Here is a 19,511-nt window from a genome sequence, read left to right as displayed (position 1 = left end):
TAGGGAGCCCATTGGGTTAACACTTTAATGCTACCATCCCTCTGTCAAAGGGGTCAATATTTTAGTTACAATTTTCCTTAACTTCAGCAGAATAGATTTCTTCAAGGGGAGGGGGTGCTCTTCGTGTAAAAGGTTGAAGTCACCCCCCTGTCTCCAGCACATATTATAATTCCTGTTTGCAAGACCTCCAGATGAAACTAGGGCCTAGGATGCAGAAGTTCCAAAAGCTATTTTGGGACGTGGAAGGGGATGAGACAGATGTGCCATGCACTGTTAGAAGGGGCGAGCTGAGCAGCGTGCGTCTGTCCCTCTGCAGGCAGGAGCAGCTGCTGTGGCTGGCAAGGCTTCTTAGAGGAAACCCTTCAGGAGCGTCACCGGCCAGCGCTCGCACTCCTCCCAGGGCTCTGGCAGCCGCGCCGATTGCCGATTGATTGAGGCTGCCTGGTTGGGGGTTGTTTGCCTGCAAAGTGCTGCAGTGTCTCGCCACCGGGCCTGAGCAGCTGCAGAGCTGCGATGTGGCTCCAGCAGACTGCAGGTGCTTCCGGAGTCTTACGGAGGGGAGGGGGAAGGGTTTCTGGGCGCCATCCGCGGGCTTTTCTGCAAGCGACTGTGCCTTGCACGTCCTGAGGGGGGCAGTCTGGCAGTGCACGGGCCTCATGTGCCCTGTGGGGGAATGGTCAAGGGGGCTCGTGTGCGTCCTGCGGAGGGTTCTTCGCATGTCAATGTGGGGCGGGGGCTTGTCAGGCTTCATAAAATCTGCAGGGGTTTCTGGAAAGGATTGGGTGTTGCATGAGCCGGAAGGGGGTGTCAGGCTGTGGGTGGTCCGGCCTCCTGCCTTGTATAGGAGTTCTGGGAGTGATTGGGCTTTGCTTGTCCGGAGGCGGGGAGGAGAGTCAGGCTCCATAAATAATGCAAGGGCTCTATGAGCGACTGAGCTTTGCATGTCCGGGGGTGGGGGTGGGGGTCGGGAATTAGGCCTCATAAATCCTGTAAGGGGTTCTGGGAGTGTTTGGGCTTTGCATGAACGGAGAGGAGGGGTCACACTGTGGGTGGTCCTGCTTTGTGCATGGGTTCTGGGAGTGATTGGGCTTTGCATGGAAGGTCAGGCATAAATCCTACAGGAGTTCTGGGAGTGACTGGGCTTTGTATCACCGGGGGGGGGGGGGGGGGTCAGGCCTCATCATTTCTGCAGGGGTTTTGGGAGTGATCTGGATATTACTTCTGAGGTCTTGCATTTCTTGAGGGAGGGGGGAAGGGTTATTCTTGGGGATGATAGAACTGATGCATTCTGTGGTGGTTCTGGCAGGGATCAGGACCTTACATTTCCTGAAGGGATGGACTGGGTGTGATCAAAAGCTCACATGTCCTAAAGGGGATTGAGTAGGGAAGTGTCTAGAGTAACTAGGGCCTCATTTGGGAGAGTTCTGGGAATGAAGAGGGTTTGAGTCGTGGGGCAAATTAACTGAAGTGGGCCCTAGAATGCTAACATAGGAGCGCACCCCCCCACCCAAAGCTGACTGGAAATTATAGTGTTAGGGATGGGGCTACCATGTTGGCCCCCCCAAAGTGCAAGGCTCATGGTGGTTGCCCCTGTTTTGCCTCCACCGCAAGGTCATCCCTGAATGGGCCCTTTTGTGTCTTGTAAGGGAGGGGGCTTATGGAGGGGAAGAGGGAGTTGCAAGTTTGTGACTGTGAAATGGCCTGGTTGGGGGGGGGGGGGGGGCAGATCCGAGAGTGATGGGGGCCTCGCATTTCCAGAGAGGGATTCTGGGAGTGATGAGACCTCACAGTGAAGGGCAGTCTGGTTGTGATTTGGAACTTGGTATCCTACGAGGGATTCTGGTAGTGATTGCGCCTCATACGTTTTATGGGGTGGGGCGGGCTCTGGGATTGATGAAGGATTTGCCCTTCCTGAGGGGGTGGTTTGCGTATGATTGCGGTCGGCAGGGAGGAGTACTGGGAGAAGTCTGGGCCTCACATATTCTGAGGGAGGCAGTCTGGGAATGACTGGGCATAGCGTATCCTGTATGGGGCTGGGTTTCTGATTGCACTTCTTCCAGCCTACAGAAGGTTTTCGGGTATAATCGGGACCTTGCATATCCTGAGGAGATGATCTGCGTAGTCTTGGTAATGGTTGAGCCTTGTGTGTTACGTTCCTGTGTGTGGTATGGTGACTTTACATGTCCTGAGGGAGATTCTGGGAGTGATGGAGGCCTCATACATCCTGTGGAATGAGTTCTGGAGTGAGCAGGCCACACACGTCCTATGGGCAGGGGAGGAGACTGGAGTAATCGGGGCATTGTACCCCTGAAAGGAGTAGGAGGGGGATTTCTTTCAGCGGTTGGGCCTCAGGTTTGTGGTGTGATCGCGGTGTTGGGTGTTCTAAAAGTGTTCTGACACTTGGGAGTGATTGGGTCTCGTGCATCCTGGGTGGTTCTGGAGGTGATCAGGTCCTGCCCATCCTGTACAGTATCTGGTTGGGAGGTGTGTGTGTGACTATGGTGGAGAGAAAATGTAGTGGCTGGCTTCCATCTCCCATATCTTTCTCCTTCCGAGTTGGAGAGAGTCATTTGTGCTGAGTGGGCTGTTCATTTCCCCACAGGAGCTGTTGCATTTGATGGCTCTGAGTTTCCTCTGCACCTACAAGAAGTAACAGCAAAGAAATCCCTGCTTTTTCTTTTGGCTTTATATGAGCTGTGATGCAGAAGACAGTGACTGGGGATTTGTTTCTGGTCACCACTGTAGCAGTGGTCACCTACCCTCCACTCTCTCTACAGGGAATGTGCTACCCTCACATCTTGCTGAGGCACAACTGGCTTTAAAGGGGTATTTTAATTATTATTGTTGTTAATATGATAAACTCAGAAAAGAAAAGATAAGGTGCTATGCCTGAAATCAGACAGACTCATTGCAGGGACCAAGTACTTCCTTGAGTTATTTCACAGCTCTCTGACATCTCCTCCCTTTTCCCGTCTTCCTTCTACAGGAGTTTCCTAAGATTTGTTTATAAACAGATGCATGTGGAATAGTGGGTGAAGGACACATACCGGTGCCCCTGGAAGTAGGATAGGTTCAGGGGTGCATGCAGGTGCCCTTGAGATCCAGATGTATGCAGGCATTCATGGGCGTAAGGTGGGTTTCAGATGCATGCAGGTGTCCCAGTGAGTGAAGTGGATGCAGGCCAAGCAGGCATCCCTGTGAACAAGACCTGGTGCATGGGATACACAGACATCCCTGTGAACAAACCGGTACGATAAGACCTAGTCTTGAGCATCGGTATAGTAAAAGAAATTAATTAAATAAGTAAGTAAGTAAGAAAGACTGGTGCATGGGATACACAGACATCCATGTGAACGAGATGGGTGCGAGACTGAAATTTGACAGTTCTTTCAGTATCTGTAACGGGCTCTCTTTTCCAGCCCCTGAAGTGATGTGAGATTCCTTGGCTTGATGCAGCATGAATCTCCCAAAATGCTGGGCTGGCATCTCCCCTGCTCTGTTGGTGCTGCTTCTTCCTCCAGGTGAGGGCTCAGGAGGGCTCAGGCGGGGTTCGTGAAATGCTTTGCAGAGAATCTTGCTTTTTTTTTTTTATATTGGGAGCGAGACTGCTTCACCTGAGATTTCTCCCTGATTTGCCAGGACTTGGGGAACCAGAGTCACAGATTAAAGACAGGGCGTTGCTGGTGAGCCCTCTGCAGGAAGGCAAGCGGCAGGAGTTCATCCTGCAGGAAGGCAAGAAGCAGAAATTTAGGTGCCGTGCTGATGGCTGGAAATCGCTGCCCATGCTCACCTGGTACCTGAATGGTGAGAAGCAGGAAAACAATGATTCTGTGCTGATCTCCACCTCTGGCCAGATGTTCAAAGACAGCAACAGCACTTTCACTGTGACGGCTCATAGAAGTGACCGGGAGCTGAACTGTTCCATACTGGACCCAGTTTTTGGCAGGGAGAGTAACGCTTCTATCCTCTTAAATGTGCAATGTGAGTATCTCCAGTGGGGGAGATGAGATAATGCCTCCCTCAAAACATATAGTGTGAGTATCTGCACAGCTCAGCTCCAACATCTATGGGGAGTGAACAGGTAGCTGGAGCCACAGGAGCAATGCTAAGAGTCTTGATGGGGAATTACTCTAGAGCCAGTAGGTACAGTGCTAGAGTCTCCATAGGGAATATGCAGAACTCCGGTGGCAACAGAAGCAGTGCTAAAGCATCCATGGTAGATGTGCAGGGCTCTATACCCAACAGGAACAGTGCTAGAACCTCCAAGGGGTCTGGAGTGGCTCTGGAGTGAACAGATGCAGAGCTAGAGCCTCTGTGCGGGGCTCAGGTGTAGTGCTGGAGTCTGCAGCTTGGTTGATCTCTTGTAATTGTATTTGCAGTTAAACCGGAGATAATGGAAATGAGTGCCAGGTATCAGGAGAGGCAGGAGCCTGGGATCTTCCTTGTCCTTTTTGTTCTGATCCAGGCCAATCCTCCAGCCAGCATCACTTGGGTGGACCAGGATGGGCAATTGATGGTGAACACTTCGGATTTTCTGCTGCTGGATACCAAGAGTTACCCATGGCTGACTAACCACACGGTGCAAGTGCAGCTGAGCAGTGCAGCCAGGAACTTCTCGTTCAGCACTGCCAACAACATCGGTGTCACTCACTCCTCCATCCCAGCTCCAGGTGAGGCCAGTGCTATGGGAGGGGGAAGGGACAGTGAGAGGATGGACTTGATACATTGAATCACATGTTCCCTGTACGTACCTGGATCAGTCCAGACAGTGGGTTGAGCCTCCTGTCCAGCAGATGGAGACAGAGAAAAACTGAAAGGGTGTCCTATATCAGGACAGTGCTCACCCTCGTTTTGCTCAATTATCAGGGCCATCTTTTGGGGTGGGAGGGGGCAGCCATGGCTGCTCATCCCTAGCGACTTTAATTTTCAGTTTTATTTGATTTTTCCTGAGAAGTTTAGTGTTTATTATATCCAACAGAAATGGGAGAAAAATCTGGTAAAAGACTTTTTTTTTTCCCTCTCTCTCTATTATGTTCTCCCAGTCTTGTTAGTTACAATGAACACTGATAGATTTCCAGGGAAAATAACATAAAAACAGAAAATGAAGGTCCTTACCTCTCCAGAATACTTTTAAGTTCAACTTACCAGGGCCCCGCTGTGGTTAATTCATCCTAGGCCCTGCACCCTCCTAAGGTAAGGCCTGTGAATTATGAGCTGAACCTAGAACATTTGACTGTGTGCTCTGGCTTTCTGTAGCATGTACTGACAGGACCACTAAAATGCACTTCCTCCTCCCACACAAACACCTACTTCTACTTATACACAAGTGTGCCCACCCCCATCGTGCCTTCCACATCCCTCCATACACAGTATCCCCGTACCTCCCACACTCCACACACAGTATCCCCGTACCTCCCACACTCCACCCACATTTTACCCCCTGTTCTTCCCACCCTATGCAATATTATCTCATGCCACAAACGCACATGAATACACTTTCTTTGGAAAGCTAGCTTGTTGTAATTGCAGAGGGAGGCCATGAGATGTGGATCGCTAAGAGTGAGCATCAGCTTCCCTCCCGGGGGCGGTTGTGAAAGAGGAGCGGCTTGGGGGTACAGGGATAACGGTGGCTGAGTGAGCTGGGAGATGAAACCCCCCTTTCTCCTGGATTTCTTACTGTTTTCAGAGAAATGTTTCCTTTCTCAGCCTGCCCACCTTTTGGCAGACCCATTTGGAGAAAGTTTCACACCTGAAAATATGCAAAGCAATCTTTGTCCTCCTAAGGCAAATTTCTTTTGTCAATCAGATAAGGGAATCCCATTTTCTCCTTGTAGTTATTGTTCCATTATCGCTAACCTCTTATCCCTCCTAGGAGGAAAGGCTGAATTTCCCATCATTGCAGCTGGGGGAAATGTGGTTCTTCACATACAGGTCCCAGAGTTCAAGCATACAAGTTAACCATGGGCCTTTCAACTCCATAGAAAGTATATTCCTCTTGATTCATACAGGCCAGTCCTCACAAGTGGGGTATGCACTTCAAGCAGGAGACGGAGATAAGTTGACTCGCTGACGTCAGCCCTGTATAGCTGACATCAGCCTGCCAGTATTCTCCCATCTCCAGCAGACGGGACAATAGCATGGGTTAAGGAGATGGCTAAAGTTATGGTTCATATGTTATTCAGTTGGCTTTTGCAGGCGGGCTGATGTCAGTGGCCAGCTATATATGGCTGACATCAGCGAGTCAGTTTTGCTCTGTCTCCAGCTGCTGGTTAGCATGCTTAGCCCAATTGTGTGGGCTGGCCTGCCCGCTCTAGAGGGTAGGAAATTATCAGATAAGTAATTTCACCTTTGCTTGGAGTAATCCAAATTATATCTCCTAAATTTCCTGTGGACAGCTAATTGCCTACATGCACATTTTGGTCTCTGCATCCTTCACCCAATCATATATTGCTCTTGGTTAACATGCATTATAGTTGGAAAAAAAAATTATGGGAACTCTCAGCCTTCTATGGTGTAGTCAGTTTTGAAGCTGGGTTGTAGGATAGACTGCATCAAGAGTGTTTAAATTATTTAAGATTGGTTTCTCTATCAATCCAAATCATAAAAAATGCCAACAAATAAGTAACATCTGAAAGATCTGTTGTGCCATCCATTCAGGAGTATCCCTTCTAATTCAGCCCTAAAGAGGTTGGCATACTGTGCCTGAAGCAGTTCACATGGTCTGTAGATAGATGTTATTGAAACTGAAGTATTTCAGTCAGGATGAATGTAATTCATAGTGTAACAGTTTCTGTGATGCACTGCTGGACCAGGGTTGGTATGTATGTATGAATGTATGTTTGTATGTATGTATGTATATATATATATATAGCTATGATGTCTGTGGTGTGCCATGATTTGAATGAACAAATAGAGGAAGCCCAACAGCAAATGTAAGATAAAAATCACCAAGAGGGGATGAATCCATCATAACTGGCTTTGTAGTCCTATGAAGAATGTTGGATTCATTCTCTAGTTTTGTGCAGTGATACTAAATGCATAGCTCTGGAAAAACTACTCACTGTTAAGTTTTTCCTTTGAAAAGGTCTCACCTTTAGCTGGTTTGTTCACCTTTAGTCCTATGGGGCTGTTATTTACACCATACTTGAACATTACTTCTACTAATTAACCTTTCTATAGTGCTACACACCATAGGCAAGTCCCTATTAAACAGAGCTTACAGTCTAATAAGACAGAACAAGAGGCTTGGGGTATTTCATGCAGCCTGGGTGCCATTTTAAAATCCCACAAAATGTACAGCCTGCTAATGGGAGTTTACCCCCGTTGTGTACGGCCTGCTGCTAGCGATCAGTCTGCAGTGCGCACCGTACAGCCCACTAAGGGGCATCTCCCTATGAAGAGACTGCTGAGGGGGATCTGTCCACACTGTATATAGACTGCTGATGGGGGGGGGCAGGTTCCAGTCACACTGTGTACAGACTGCTAACAGGAGGGCTATCCATGTGGGGTGCAACTCACTGATGGGACTCTCCCCGTGCTGATCAGCATTCTGCTTGGGTTTCTCACAGGTCTCTTGTATTCCCGGGTGGAACTGCCTGTCTTAGGGATCATTGTTGGGGGTGCTTTGGGTGTCTCGAGCATCTTCCTCCTGAATGTCCTGATACTCTGCCTCGTTTTCAGGAAGCAGCGGAAGAAGTCGGGTAAGAGGGAAGGCTTTTCCTGCAGGGCATGATGTGGGCTTAAGGGTTTCAACATCAAGGGCTTTTAATAGAGGATGTTATCGCACGGAAACTGCCTTTCAAGGGCATTTACAATGAAAAGGAAGCGAATTGCTTGGTCCTCAGCTGAACTGCTAGTGGGGCTGGAGCAGAGCGTGATGCCACACCGTCATTTGTTAGTGCCTTGTTATGTTTTCATGGTAGGAGTTCAGTATGCAGTCACATGATACCACCCGATAAATCTCACGCATAAGTCATATAGAGGAAAGAGAGAATATAAGGACATGGAGAAAAATGGAGATCTGGGCATTAGGGCTCTTCCAGCCCCTGTAAAGCGTATTTTAAAGACGAGCTCTGTTAGGACCCTCTCTATCTGACTGTCCTTTCTGATAGTGATCTTGCTCCTTTCTGTTCCAGGAGTCTCAGGCCTGCAGTTAATGCCGAGGTAAGACTATCTTTTCCGGTCTGTTATATCTTAGATGGGCAGAGACTAATCAGCTTGCTGCTGCAACTCTGCAACGATGAGAAGAATCCAGTTCTTTGGTGCTCTGTTTGCAAATTTCTCTTCTCAGTAAGCCCTTCAGTCCCTTATCAGCAGAGCCCCCAGATTCCTGCAGCACATTTTTCAAAATTCTGTGGCAGTTATGTGACAAATTTACATAATTATGCATGTATATATATATATACACACAACTGAAAATAATGTAAAAGCGAGTCCTTTTCTAAAATTTCTGGATGCCGTTAATTTGGTTCTTTGTTAGAGGAAACGTAATCTGCGTGATTGGGGCTGGGGAGAAAGGTGTGGAAGGGATGTGGGAATGGGAAGAGAGGAAATAAGGAAGGAATCTTGCAGTAGGGGTTAAGGGATAAAGCATCGAAGAGGACAAAGGCACGGAGGGATTCGGAGACAATGGAGGAGAGAGGGATCAGTAGTGTGGGGAGTTGAGAGAGTATTGGGGATGGGAATGAAAGAGAAGAAGGGGAAAGACAGTGGTATAGCGTGGTGGGGGGGGGGGGGGCAAGGGGCCCGTCTGCTAGGCTGTAGGAGGCTCCAAGAGGGCAGGGGATCCTATCCCGCCCAAAGAAGAAAAGGCTCTGCGGCCACCAGGAGCACCTATTCCCGCCCAGCGGCAGAAGAGGAGGTCCACGGCAGCCGGGGAAGCCCATCCTGCCCTCACCCGATGCAAGGCCGCCATGGGAGCCTATCCCCACAGCGGCAGAAGAAGGGGTTTGGCTTGGTGGTGAGGCTCAATGCATGCGTACGAGAATGAGAGCCTGAGTGTGGGTAAGGATGGGAGCCTAGGTGTGTAAGTGAGAGCTTGTGTGGGTAAGGGGGTTTGAGAGAGAAAGCATGAAACTGTGTGTGTGTTTGTGAGGAAGAGAAGAAACAGAAAGAGAAGAGTAACCCTGGAGAAAGAATTAGGAAAAGACTGACAAGGGGAAAATGGAAAAAGAGAGACTGGGATCAACTGATTGAAAAAATAAAAAAATCAGACACAAAGGTAAAACAAATTATTTTGAAATTTGAGCAATTGGAATATGCCATCTTTAGGAATGTGCATTTTTTTATAATTTTGTATTTTGCTCTTTAACTTTCCACTGTTCAGTCTTGTTTCTCAAGCTTTCTATTTCCGTTTTGTTTGCATGTTTCTATTTCTAAATTGTAGTTCCTTCTTTCTATATTAGGTAAGAGTTGGTCTATGTTCTGCCTGTGTGTGTCTGAGGTGCAGTATTGCTGTTAGTGTGTAGTTTCTCAATAGGGATTTGTAGCAGTCCGGCTTGTTAATGTTCTAGGGCCTGGTGTAGTATTTACATTGCTTCTTTTTCATAAGGATGCTGTTATTTGAGTCCTGAGAGTCCGTGCTGTTATGATATGGTATGGCAAGCTTCTAGGTGCCTCCTCTTTTTTTTGCAAGATTTGTGTTACTTCACAAAATGTTTAGCGGTGGAGGGAGTGGTTTGTTTTTTTGTTTTTGTTTTTTTTGCTGAGGTGACACCAGAATTTATCATGTTGGGTTGTAATGTGAACTGTCGTAGTTTTGCTTTATCCCTGTTCTTAAAATTATTGCTATTTTATTGTAGTTATGGTAATCTGTCTTTCTGGAAAGAGGATTCGTGAAAGAATACATTATTTATTTTATTTATTTATTTTTATTTAGAATTTTTATATACCGACATTCAAATGGATATCACATCGGTTTACATAATAACAGGGGTAACAATTTTACAGTTGGAAAGGAAAATAATAGTTACATCTAACAGGGGATTCAAGAGGAACGGGATAGAGAGCAGAATGGTCAGAGGGACCTAGAGAGAGGAAGATAGTTACAGAATTTAGGAAAAATAAAAATTAAAGAAAAACGAAAAAGAAAAAACCGAAACTATATTACATTACAGCAACATTATAATGCGGTACAATAGTAGTGTATTGTTTTACAGTATCCAAAGGTATATTACATTACAATACCATCTTTATTACAAGGCTAAGTGGTCCAGGGTATGCTAAGATTGCGTAAATGCCTGTTGGAACAGCCAGGTTTTCAACTTTTTTTTGAAGGTTGTTGTGCATGATTTATGACATGATTGATTGGGTCTGATGTTTGTGTTCCTTGCTTTTTACCTAATATTCTTGTGTATTTATAAATTAGAATAACTATAAAATTAATGCAGATTAATAAGGAATTTTTAATGTTGGTAAGTGCTTGAAATAGTTAAAATATTCAAAAAGTTTCACTCATGATGCATCAGGGCTGTTGTAGACTACTAATTCTAAGGCATTATTTATCAATAAGAGCACAACTAGTAGGGTTTAGACCTGTATGCCTACAGCCCACCCTTGTTAACCTTGGGGCCACCCAACAAATCAGTTCTGGATTTGCCACTGGGGGAGGCCATCCCGCCCAGCGGCAGAAGAGGAGGCGGCATGTGGACGCCGGGGAGCCCATCCCGCCCAGCGGCAGAAGAGGAGAAGGCCCACAGCTGCCAGAGGAGCCCATCCAGTCTGGCAGCAAAGATGGAGGAGGCCTGCAGCCCAAATGAAGGAGATGGACTGGAGCCAGATCCTGCCTATGTGTGTTTGTGTGGAGGAGAGGGAGACGAGCCAGTGTATGAGGGAGCCAGCCAGCTTGTGTGTGTCTGTGACCTTGTGTGAGTTTTGAAAGAATACATGTGTCTGTGTGAGCATGAAGATGAACTTGTGCGTATATGAGGGAGGAAAAGGTTTATGCACCTCCCTTCCCCTCCCACTACTCCATGACAATCTCCGGTTGAGCAGAAGGAAAAGTTCCCAGGTATGCAGAGTAAGTGAGGGGTTTTTTTTTTGTTTTGTTTTTTTTTAATCCTTATTGATTTTAATTAATCGGGTGTTTGATATGTATGCTGTTTTGAAATATTGTCTTAATTTGGGAAATTAAAAAAAGTTTTTAGTTATTGGATGTTCTCTTCATCCACTGTTTTGAAATTTTTTTTAGTAGTATGGTTTTACCATTATAATTGATGCTTTATATTTCTTGATTTTGTCTGATGTTTTCTGAGGAATGGTGATACTTTTGTTTTTTCATTGGTGCACTGTATACGGAGTCTAACTTGTTGCGGTCTCCAGTTCAGTTTGTCTTCACTTTTCCATTAAAACTTTATGATCACTTTATTCTATATTTGGCGAGGGGTTTGTCTGTGTTCTGCATTTGTGATTGAGGTTAAGTATTCTGCTAATGTGTAGTTTCTATGTAGGGATCTGTAGAAGTTTGGTTTGTTCTGTTTTCCTTAGAGGAGATATATTGGTGTCTTATGGCCTGATGTAATGTTTGCAGGGTCACCTTTTCATAGGGTGGTAACTGACTGTTGGCATGTAATGCAGTTTTGGTATTCGAGGGTTATTATATTTTAATTGTAATTTAGTTTGCTCATGGCTTTCTGAGGACTAAGCCCACACCCAACATGCATTAAAATAATCCTAATACCATGTGTGTTCCAAGTGTCGTCTTAGCTTTTAAGCAAGGTTTTCTGGTTGACACCACAGCAGTGCATGTAAATATAATATATGTGCTGTTGTGATATTTTTATTTCAAGACTGTACTTCGTGTCCTTTTTCATGTAAAATGTATTGTTATAAATGTATAAGTTGAATCTGTGTGTGGAAAGGGCCGTGGTGGAGAAGAAGGCTTGGGTACAAAGCTGTAAGATTCACTTAGGATGCCTAATACCCTTGCAATGAGCCTGATTAGAAAAAGAGTACAAAGAAAATGTAAAAAAAAAAAAAAAAGCCAACACAGTAATTGTTCACACAGGCTGCAAAAAAAATTAACACTGGCCCTGCCCCACTGCACCCTGTGGTGACGCGCTGGCTGAGTTCCTGCCCTTCCCCAGTAAAAAGAGACCCCATGCGAGGGGAGAAGGGGGGGCCCCAGGGGAGGCAACACAAATTCATTGCCGCCCCCCCCAAGCACTGGAGACACTTGCTTCACCTCTGGATTGAGAGGAAGAGGAGGTGAGAGGGAGGGCTAGAGATGGGGATGGAAGAGGAGGAGGAAAGATTGGATTGGGGTGAAGAAGAAAGGAAGCCACAGGCCTCCCTCCTCTAGCTCATTTGATCCCCTCATTCTCCCTCTTTTCCCTTCCCCACCATTCCTTCTCTCCTTCATTCCCACCCCTTCACAAATCCCGGTTCACGCCTTTGCCCCCACAAATGGTGATCCCTGGTTCATTCACTCCCTCCCGGCCTGCCCCATCCCGATGTGATCCCCGATTTATTCACTCCCCCTGATCCTTGGTTCCTTCACCTCACTCCTCTCTCCCCCCCCCCCCCCCCCTCTGAACCATGAATCTCCTTATTCCATTAACTCATTGCTAAAAATGTACCAGCCAACCAGAAGTTTAAGATCTGAAGGTCAATGCTTCCTTGTCGTTCCCAATTACAAATCCATTTGCCTGGTTGATTCCAGGGAGAGACTACTTTCAGTAGCAGGGTCCATACTTTGGAACAACTTACCTCTTGAATCTGTGGAAGCAACACTGTGCTAAACTATTAAAGAAGCAATTGAAAACACACCTAATTTTAGCTAGCATTTTATTAAATTACCAAGTGGTATTCAGCAACAGAAAAGGTGTGCCTAAGTGAGAAAAATGGATGTCACCATATTATCAATAATTGGTATTTTAGTAATAGCTCTTTTCTTTTGCTTTGTTTTTGTCCTATAATGTTTTATGTTGGAGAAATAAGCTCTGTTTAATTTAATTTATTGTAATTTAGCTGTTTATCTGCTTTTAGCTCTGAATTTTATTCTTTAGTTTTATTTTTTTTTAATGAAAGTTACTATTGTAAGCCGATACTAATTGTTATACAAAAAATCCCAGTTATGCAACTTAATAAATATTAAATCCTAGAAAATTTCCTTCAACATATTTATGTAAAGCTGCCACTTAGTTAACCTATATACTAATTTAGGATGAATAAGAATGGTCCAGTTTTCTGATTTTTAATTTGTTTTTAGATTTATTTATTTACAAATATTTATATATCATCCTTCCTTGTAGATCAGGGCTGTTTACAATAAACATTCATAATATAAAAATTAATAAAACAAAATTCTTAAGGTACACACGCAATCATAAAATAAACTTATAGTATTACATTAGATTAAACATCAAAATATGACTACTCATGAATTCTTCAACACTTTGTCATATTCTCATTCAAGTCAAACAAGGATGTGAGAAGCTAATTAACATCAAAAGCACATTTAAAAAGCCATGTTTTAAGTTATTCTTAAATAATGTGTAATTATGACAGTCTTAATTTTTCAGGCATTCTGTTCCACAATCTGATCACTAAAGTCATACATTTTTTATCTGTCTTGATGTATACAATTATTGTCCAAAACAAAAGTAGTGAGCAAAATAAAAGTATCAGTATCCAACAAAGTACTTATCTTGTGAATTAAATCATTATCAAGTTCACTGATGGGGAACCATGTTTCATGATGAACTGCTTCCTTCCCTGTACTTACCTGGATCAATCCAGACTCCTGGGTTTATTCATCCCTGCCAGCAGATGGAGACAGAGAAAAGCCTCGCTGACATACTCACTCATGGACAGTCCATCCGCCTTGTATGCTTAAAAATCCCTTTAAAATAAAATGGAGGAAAAATGCTGAGTTTAAAAGAAACAGGGAGTGACATCACATCCTTATATTGTACATCATACCAGCTGCCCTGATGTACAATAAGTAAATCTTAAAAATTAAAGAATACCAATCCACAACTTCATTCAGTCCGCAGGAGCTACTGTATGCAAGGAAAAGGTCCAAAATTATTCATGTCTCTTGCACAAGATAAATACGTTGTTGGATACAGATACTTTATTTTGCTCACTACTTTTCTTTTGTACAATGATCAAGGCAGATTAAAAATGTATGACTTTAGTGATCTTGTATAACAATTAATATTGGACTGTCCCAGAGCTTTGAATTTGTAAGTATAGGGCTTTCAACAGGATTCAGCTGTTGTAAGCCGCCCAGAACATGGGATGGTGCAGCAGAAAAATGTTATAAATAAATTCATTCACTCCCCTCCCCCTCAAAAATCTCCTCACTCGCCCACTCCTATTCTAAAACAGGTGGAAGAGGAGAAAGGCCTCTTTCAGCTCCTCCTCCTCCTCCTCCCCCTACCGTCGAGCTTTGATCCATGAGGTTCAAAGCACAACATTCAGGCCCTGGTCCTCCTCCACCTGTTTTACTATAGGAGCGGGTGAGCAGAGGGGAAACGGTGCCCCATCGCACTGCCACTACTGCGAGGGGTCATGTGCCCTCCCACCACCTTCAAATGCTTCTCTTCCGCAAGGGCCCCAGGTCTCCTGTGGTAATTTGGCCAATTCCGCGGCAAGGGCTGAATTTTGTAGGAGAGCAGGAGAGCAGGGGCCCTGCTTACCATGTGCGCTCTGTCAGGGAAGGGATGTGATCGCTGAAGGCGACCTCGCAGGAGGGAGGGGCGCTTCGGGTTCTTTTTTAATGTGCTTTTCTATCTTTTCCTGCAGTGATTCCAATAACTTAAAGTTAAACCATGTGCGCATGCCACGAGAAAACATGTCTCTGCCTTCTAACATGCAGCTGAATGACCTGAGCCAGAGCACTAAAGGTACAGTATAGATCCCTCTCCACCTCCACACCTTCATTGCAACCCCGGCCTGTCCTCTAACCCAGTCCCCCACCTGTCCAGGGCATTACAGGTGTACAGTGCAGACCCCTCTCACCTCCCATCTTCACCCCATCCCTCATTGACCAGCCTGAGCCAGAGCACTTCCAGGAATATTAGACCCCTCCCCAGCCTTGCACCTACATCACAACCACATCTTCCACAACTCTACAACACTGAATGTTCTTGGCCAGAAATTGGACAACGTCATTGCTACCATCATCACATCCACTTGCACCATAGTTTTGACAAGTCGTCCTGAAGACCCTAGGACTCGGCACTCTTATTGGTGTGTGCATCGAGGCTGTACTTTCTCTTGCCTTCTGTTTTAAATTTCACTATATACCGATTTCAGCATTGTACCTTATTCTACAGGGAGACCCATAGGAGCAAACATTCAGATGAACTATAGTGAAGAGGAACTGTCAGAACCACAGAGCTCAGAGATGCAGAACAATAAAGGTACTGTCTTTCTCCTAGGCATAAGGAGAAATTTGTTCTTACTTGATAGGTTTTTATGACCTGGATTGGCCACTGTTGGAAACAGGATGTTGGGCTTGATGGACCCTTGGTCTGATCCAGTATGGTATGTTCTTATAAGTTCCTTTCCTTGAGTCCAGCCACACACATGAGTTATGCTCATTTGCTAACATCACTCCTTATGAGCTCCCGTGCAGATCTCAACTTGTCAGTATATTGTAACAAGCTAAGAAAAACTCATGATCTTTCACTCCCCCCAACCAAAGTGCTTCAAAGAGAGTAAAGAAGAAAGGTACAAGAACCACAGAACAGAGATTCCATAAGAAACAAAATGAATGCTATCAAAATCACTTCTTTCTGAAAAACACAATAGCAGATAATCATGTTTGACTAAACTTGTGAGGAGACTGAACTGGTCTGGCTGGAATCAAGGAAAGGAAATTATTGTGTAAGAGCAAATTTCTCCTTCCTCTTCAGCCAGCCAGACTAGTCCAGGTGCATAGGATGTACCAAAGCTGCTTCTCAAGCAGGCAGGATACTGCCAGATCCACTTGCAAGACCTCTGAGCCAAAGAACACCTCTTCTCTAGTTTGCACATCCAGTTGATAATGCTTGGAAAACAAATGTAATGAAGTCTAGGTCGCCGTGAAACCAACTGAAGTTCTGCACCTGGTTGTGCTCTAACTCCATTTTGCGTAGTAGTACCCGGCCAATGGAGGACAATGGAGGGAAACTGTTCAGAAGTTGTCCTCTCTATTATTTTCTTCGGTTTAGGAGGCATGAAGATTGGTTCATATCTGCTAATTTTCTTTCCTGGAATACCACAGATTAGTCCAGATGTATGGGTTTTTAATACCAACCAGCAGATGGCGACAGAGAAGAAAAACTTTACTAACATTGTGCTATTTAAGAGTGCTACCTGCAGTCCTTTACTGTGACCTGTCCACAAGCCAAAATGAAACAAAACCCTAAATAGATTCACCCTGAAATCGAGTAGGGGAAAAGGCTGAGTCCCCAAACTGGAGCTCTTTGTCCACAGAGGATATGAAAAACTCCCAAATGGAAAACAGTCTCTTTATTATGTATACACAGAAACCAGAGCAGTCTTTCCAGAGAGGAAGGGGCTCTGGCTTGAACTATGGTATTCCAGGAACAAAAATTAGCAGGTAAAACACAATTTTGCTTTCCTGTTCATATTCCAGATCAGTCCAGACACATGAGATGTACCCAAGTTCCCCTACCCTGGGCGGTAATCTGAAACACCCGCTCGGAATACACTCTCCCCAAAACCAGCCATTGCTGGTATCCAAACATCCAGTTGGTAACGTTTTGTGAAAGTGAGATGACCAGATCTCCTGTGGGTAAACCAACTGACAATTCGCCAAGAACACTGCTTACGCTGTAGTAGAACAGGTTCAAAGCCCCTCAGGAATTGGACTCCCTTTCCAAACATAAACTGATAAAATGGCCTCCTTTAACCATCAAACAGTGATGGCTTTAGAAGCTTTACTCCCTGTATTCATTCCCCAAGTGGAACCAAAAGTCAACTGGATTGCCGAAAACAGTTGGCTAATTTCAAGTTGCACAACAGAACTTGATGGACATCCAATGAGTGAAGTTGCCTCGCATTTGGAACAGAAAAATCTAAATTCCGAAAAATTCTCTTCCATCAACTCTACAATCTGATGAAGGGAATGGACCTGAAACCCCGGCCTGGGTGGTGGTCACCATGGATGCAGTTTTGCGTGTTTTCAGACAATGCGACGACGGTGGCGTACATCAACTGTCAAGGCGGGACGAATAGTCTGGTGATAGCTCTGAAGGCACGGCGTTTGTTCATGTGGGCAGAGCACCATCTCTAGGGCGTAGTGGCCTCATGTTGCAGGGGCAGAAAACGTACAGGCAGACTTCCTCAGCAAGCAGAAAACTGGACCCGGGGGAATGGGAGTTGTCCCACGAGGCTTGGAACTGCATTTGTGCCTGGTGGGGTATTTGCCAGCTGGGCCTCAAGGCAACACAGTTCAACGCGAAGACAGAGAGGTTTCTCAGTTGCAGAAGAGAGGTCGGTTCGGTGGGCCTAGATGCTCTAGTGTACCCTTGGCCGTCAGGGACCCTACTATACCTGTTTCCTTCTTGGCCTCTGTCGGTCGAATTCTGAGGTGTATAGAGGGGCATCCTGGTTTCGTGGTGTTGGTAGCACTCGAGTGGCTGCAGTGTCCATGGTTTGCAGATATGGTGCATCTGGCGGAGGTCTGATCCCTTCAGCTGGCTCATCTACCAATATTGCTGCATCAGGGGCCCATATTTTCGGATCAAGAGGATCACTTTTGTCTCACGGCTTGGTTTTTGAGAGGTGGTGGCTGCGCCTGGAAGGTTATTTGGAGCAGGTTATCTCTACATTTCTCCAAGTTCGACCTGCCATTTTGGCTATATATTCAGTTCTGAAGGGTGTTTGAGTCTTGGTGACTTCAGAGACAGGTGCATCCCCTGTCAATGGAGGTTCCTCTCATCTTGGAAATTGTACAACAGGGTTTGTCTAAGGGTCTCGCCATTTGTGTTCAGGTGTCAGCTTTGGGCTCTCTTAGAGGCAAATGGCAAGGCAGGTTCTTGGCCTAACATCCGGATGTGGTTCATTTCTTATGAGGTCAAGCATTTGTGACTTACGGTCCGGAGGTTATGCCCACATTTGGTCTTGTGAATTTATGGGGGCAGGAAGAAGGGAGAGAAGGCCTCTAAGGCTACCATTTCCCGGTGGTTGAAAGCAGCTATTTGCACAGCCTATATTTGTAAGGGCTGAAGGCGCACTCCACAAGATCGCTAACCACTTCCTGGGCAGAATGTCAGTTGCTGTCGCCTCAGGAGATTTGTAGGGCTGTGGTGTGGTCCTCGTTGCATACTTTCACCAGACATTACCATATGGACGTGAGGGCGCAGGAAGAAGCGTTCTTTGAGTGTGTTCTGCGTGCAGGCCTTTTGGGTTCCCGCCCAGTCTAGGGGGGGTGCTTTGGTACAGCCCACTTGTCCGCATTGATCTGGGCATGCTCAGGAAAGGAAAACTGGTTCTTACCTGCTATTTTTCATTCCTGTAATACTACAGATCAGGCTAGAGACCCAGCCCGTCACTGCTGAAAGACTATGTTTTTTTGCCAACTGGTGGTTCAAGTTGGTTTGCCTTTTAGGGTATTTGGACAGTTGTTGATCATGGTTTGGGTTTTCAGATTTAGTTTTTTGGGGTTTCCAACCCTATAGTTTTCCCTGTTAACGCCTGCTCTGGAGCTAATTGCTGAGCACTCCTAAAAGTAGTACAGAAGAGCAGAAAAAATTGCTTTTCTGTACAACCTCCTACTTAATATCGTTGCGATATTAAGTAGGAGGAACAAATCTTTTAAAAAAAAATTAAAAAGCACCAGCAATCAGGTGCAGGAAACTGATGCTCAGTTGACAAGTGTCCATTTCTTGAACCCTTGGCTATGCGCCATTTAGGAAAACAGTCGCCAATAAATTTGGCATGTTTTCCTAACGGCGGACAGCCATTTGCGGGCTTCCGTTATCAAGGAGGCGCTAGGGGCGCACAAGCCCTCCTTGGGGGCGCATTAGGAAAGCAGAATGTTCAGCACCTGCTTTCACCGCATATTTATTGCATCGGCCCCATAGGGATTTAGATACTCTTTTAGAATTTAAGGCGAAGCAAAACAATTTTTATTTAATTTCAATTGTTCCAGTGGGGTAACAAAACAGGGAAGCTACTTGCCAACTAGTCTACTCGCGGATGATATGTTGTTCATAAGTTACCCTAGGGATAGTATTCATGATATTATTCACACTATAAATCTGTTTGTGTTCTCAGGTTTGAAAATTAATTATAATAAATGTGAGGTGTTTCCCATTTTAAGTCCCTCCTGCATAAATGGTTGTCCTTTCCAATAAGTGTGATGGGCCGCTGTGCAATAATCAGAACGATCATTTTGCGTAAAATTCTCCTTAATATACAAATGCTTTCATTTTGGGTGCGAAATGTAGAAATATCAATATATAGGTCTGTGATGTTAGATTTTATTTGGAATAATAAGCATGCAAGAATTAAGCTTGATATTTTAATGGGAGGGACAAAACAAGGGGGTTTGG

At 45.2% G+C, this 19,511-nt stretch overlaps 1 protein-coding gene across 2 annotated transcripts in view; it reads left to right on the top strand.

Annotated features, from left to right (window-relative positions):
• The first annotated feature begins 80 nt into the window (after positions 1 to 80).
• TMEM25 (transmembrane protein 25) overlaps positions 81 to 19,511 on the top strand; it is a 23,774-nt gene continuing 4,343 nt past the window's right edge. Inside the window, exons 1-8 of one of the 2 annotated variants that reach the window (XM_029573743.1) lie at positions 81 to 535; positions 3,420 to 3,521; positions 3,640 to 3,981; positions 4,380 to 4,670; positions 7,569 to 7,700; positions 8,136 to 8,163; positions 14,749 to 14,849; positions 15,282 to 15,368. In XM_029573743.1, coding sequence (XP_029429603.1) covers positions 3,458 to 3,521; positions 3,640 to 3,981; positions 4,380 to 4,670; positions 7,569 to 7,700; positions 8,136 to 8,163; positions 14,749 to 14,849; positions 15,282 to 15,368 — 1,045 coding nt within the window. In that variant the 5' untranslated portion in view covers positions 81 to 535; positions 3,420 to 3,457. Of the gene's footprint in view, positions 536 to 1,950; positions 2,128 to 3,419; positions 3,522 to 3,639; positions 3,982 to 4,379; positions 4,671 to 7,568; positions 7,701 to 8,135; positions 8,164 to 14,748; positions 14,850 to 15,281; positions 15,369 to 19,511 lie in introns of those variants that run through there. The other variant, XM_029573744.1, reaches the window with a different exon arrangement.

Source organism: Rhinatrema bivittatum, chromosome 12 (genome assembly GCF_901001135.1).
Source record: "Rhinatrema bivittatum chromosome 12, aRhiBiv1.1, whole genome shotgun sequence".
NCBI classification, from domain to species: Eukaryota; Metazoa; Chordata; class Amphibia; order Gymnophiona; family Rhinatrematidae; genus Rhinatrema; species Rhinatrema bivittatum.
This window is presented reverse-complemented; position numbering and strand designations above follow the sequence as displayed.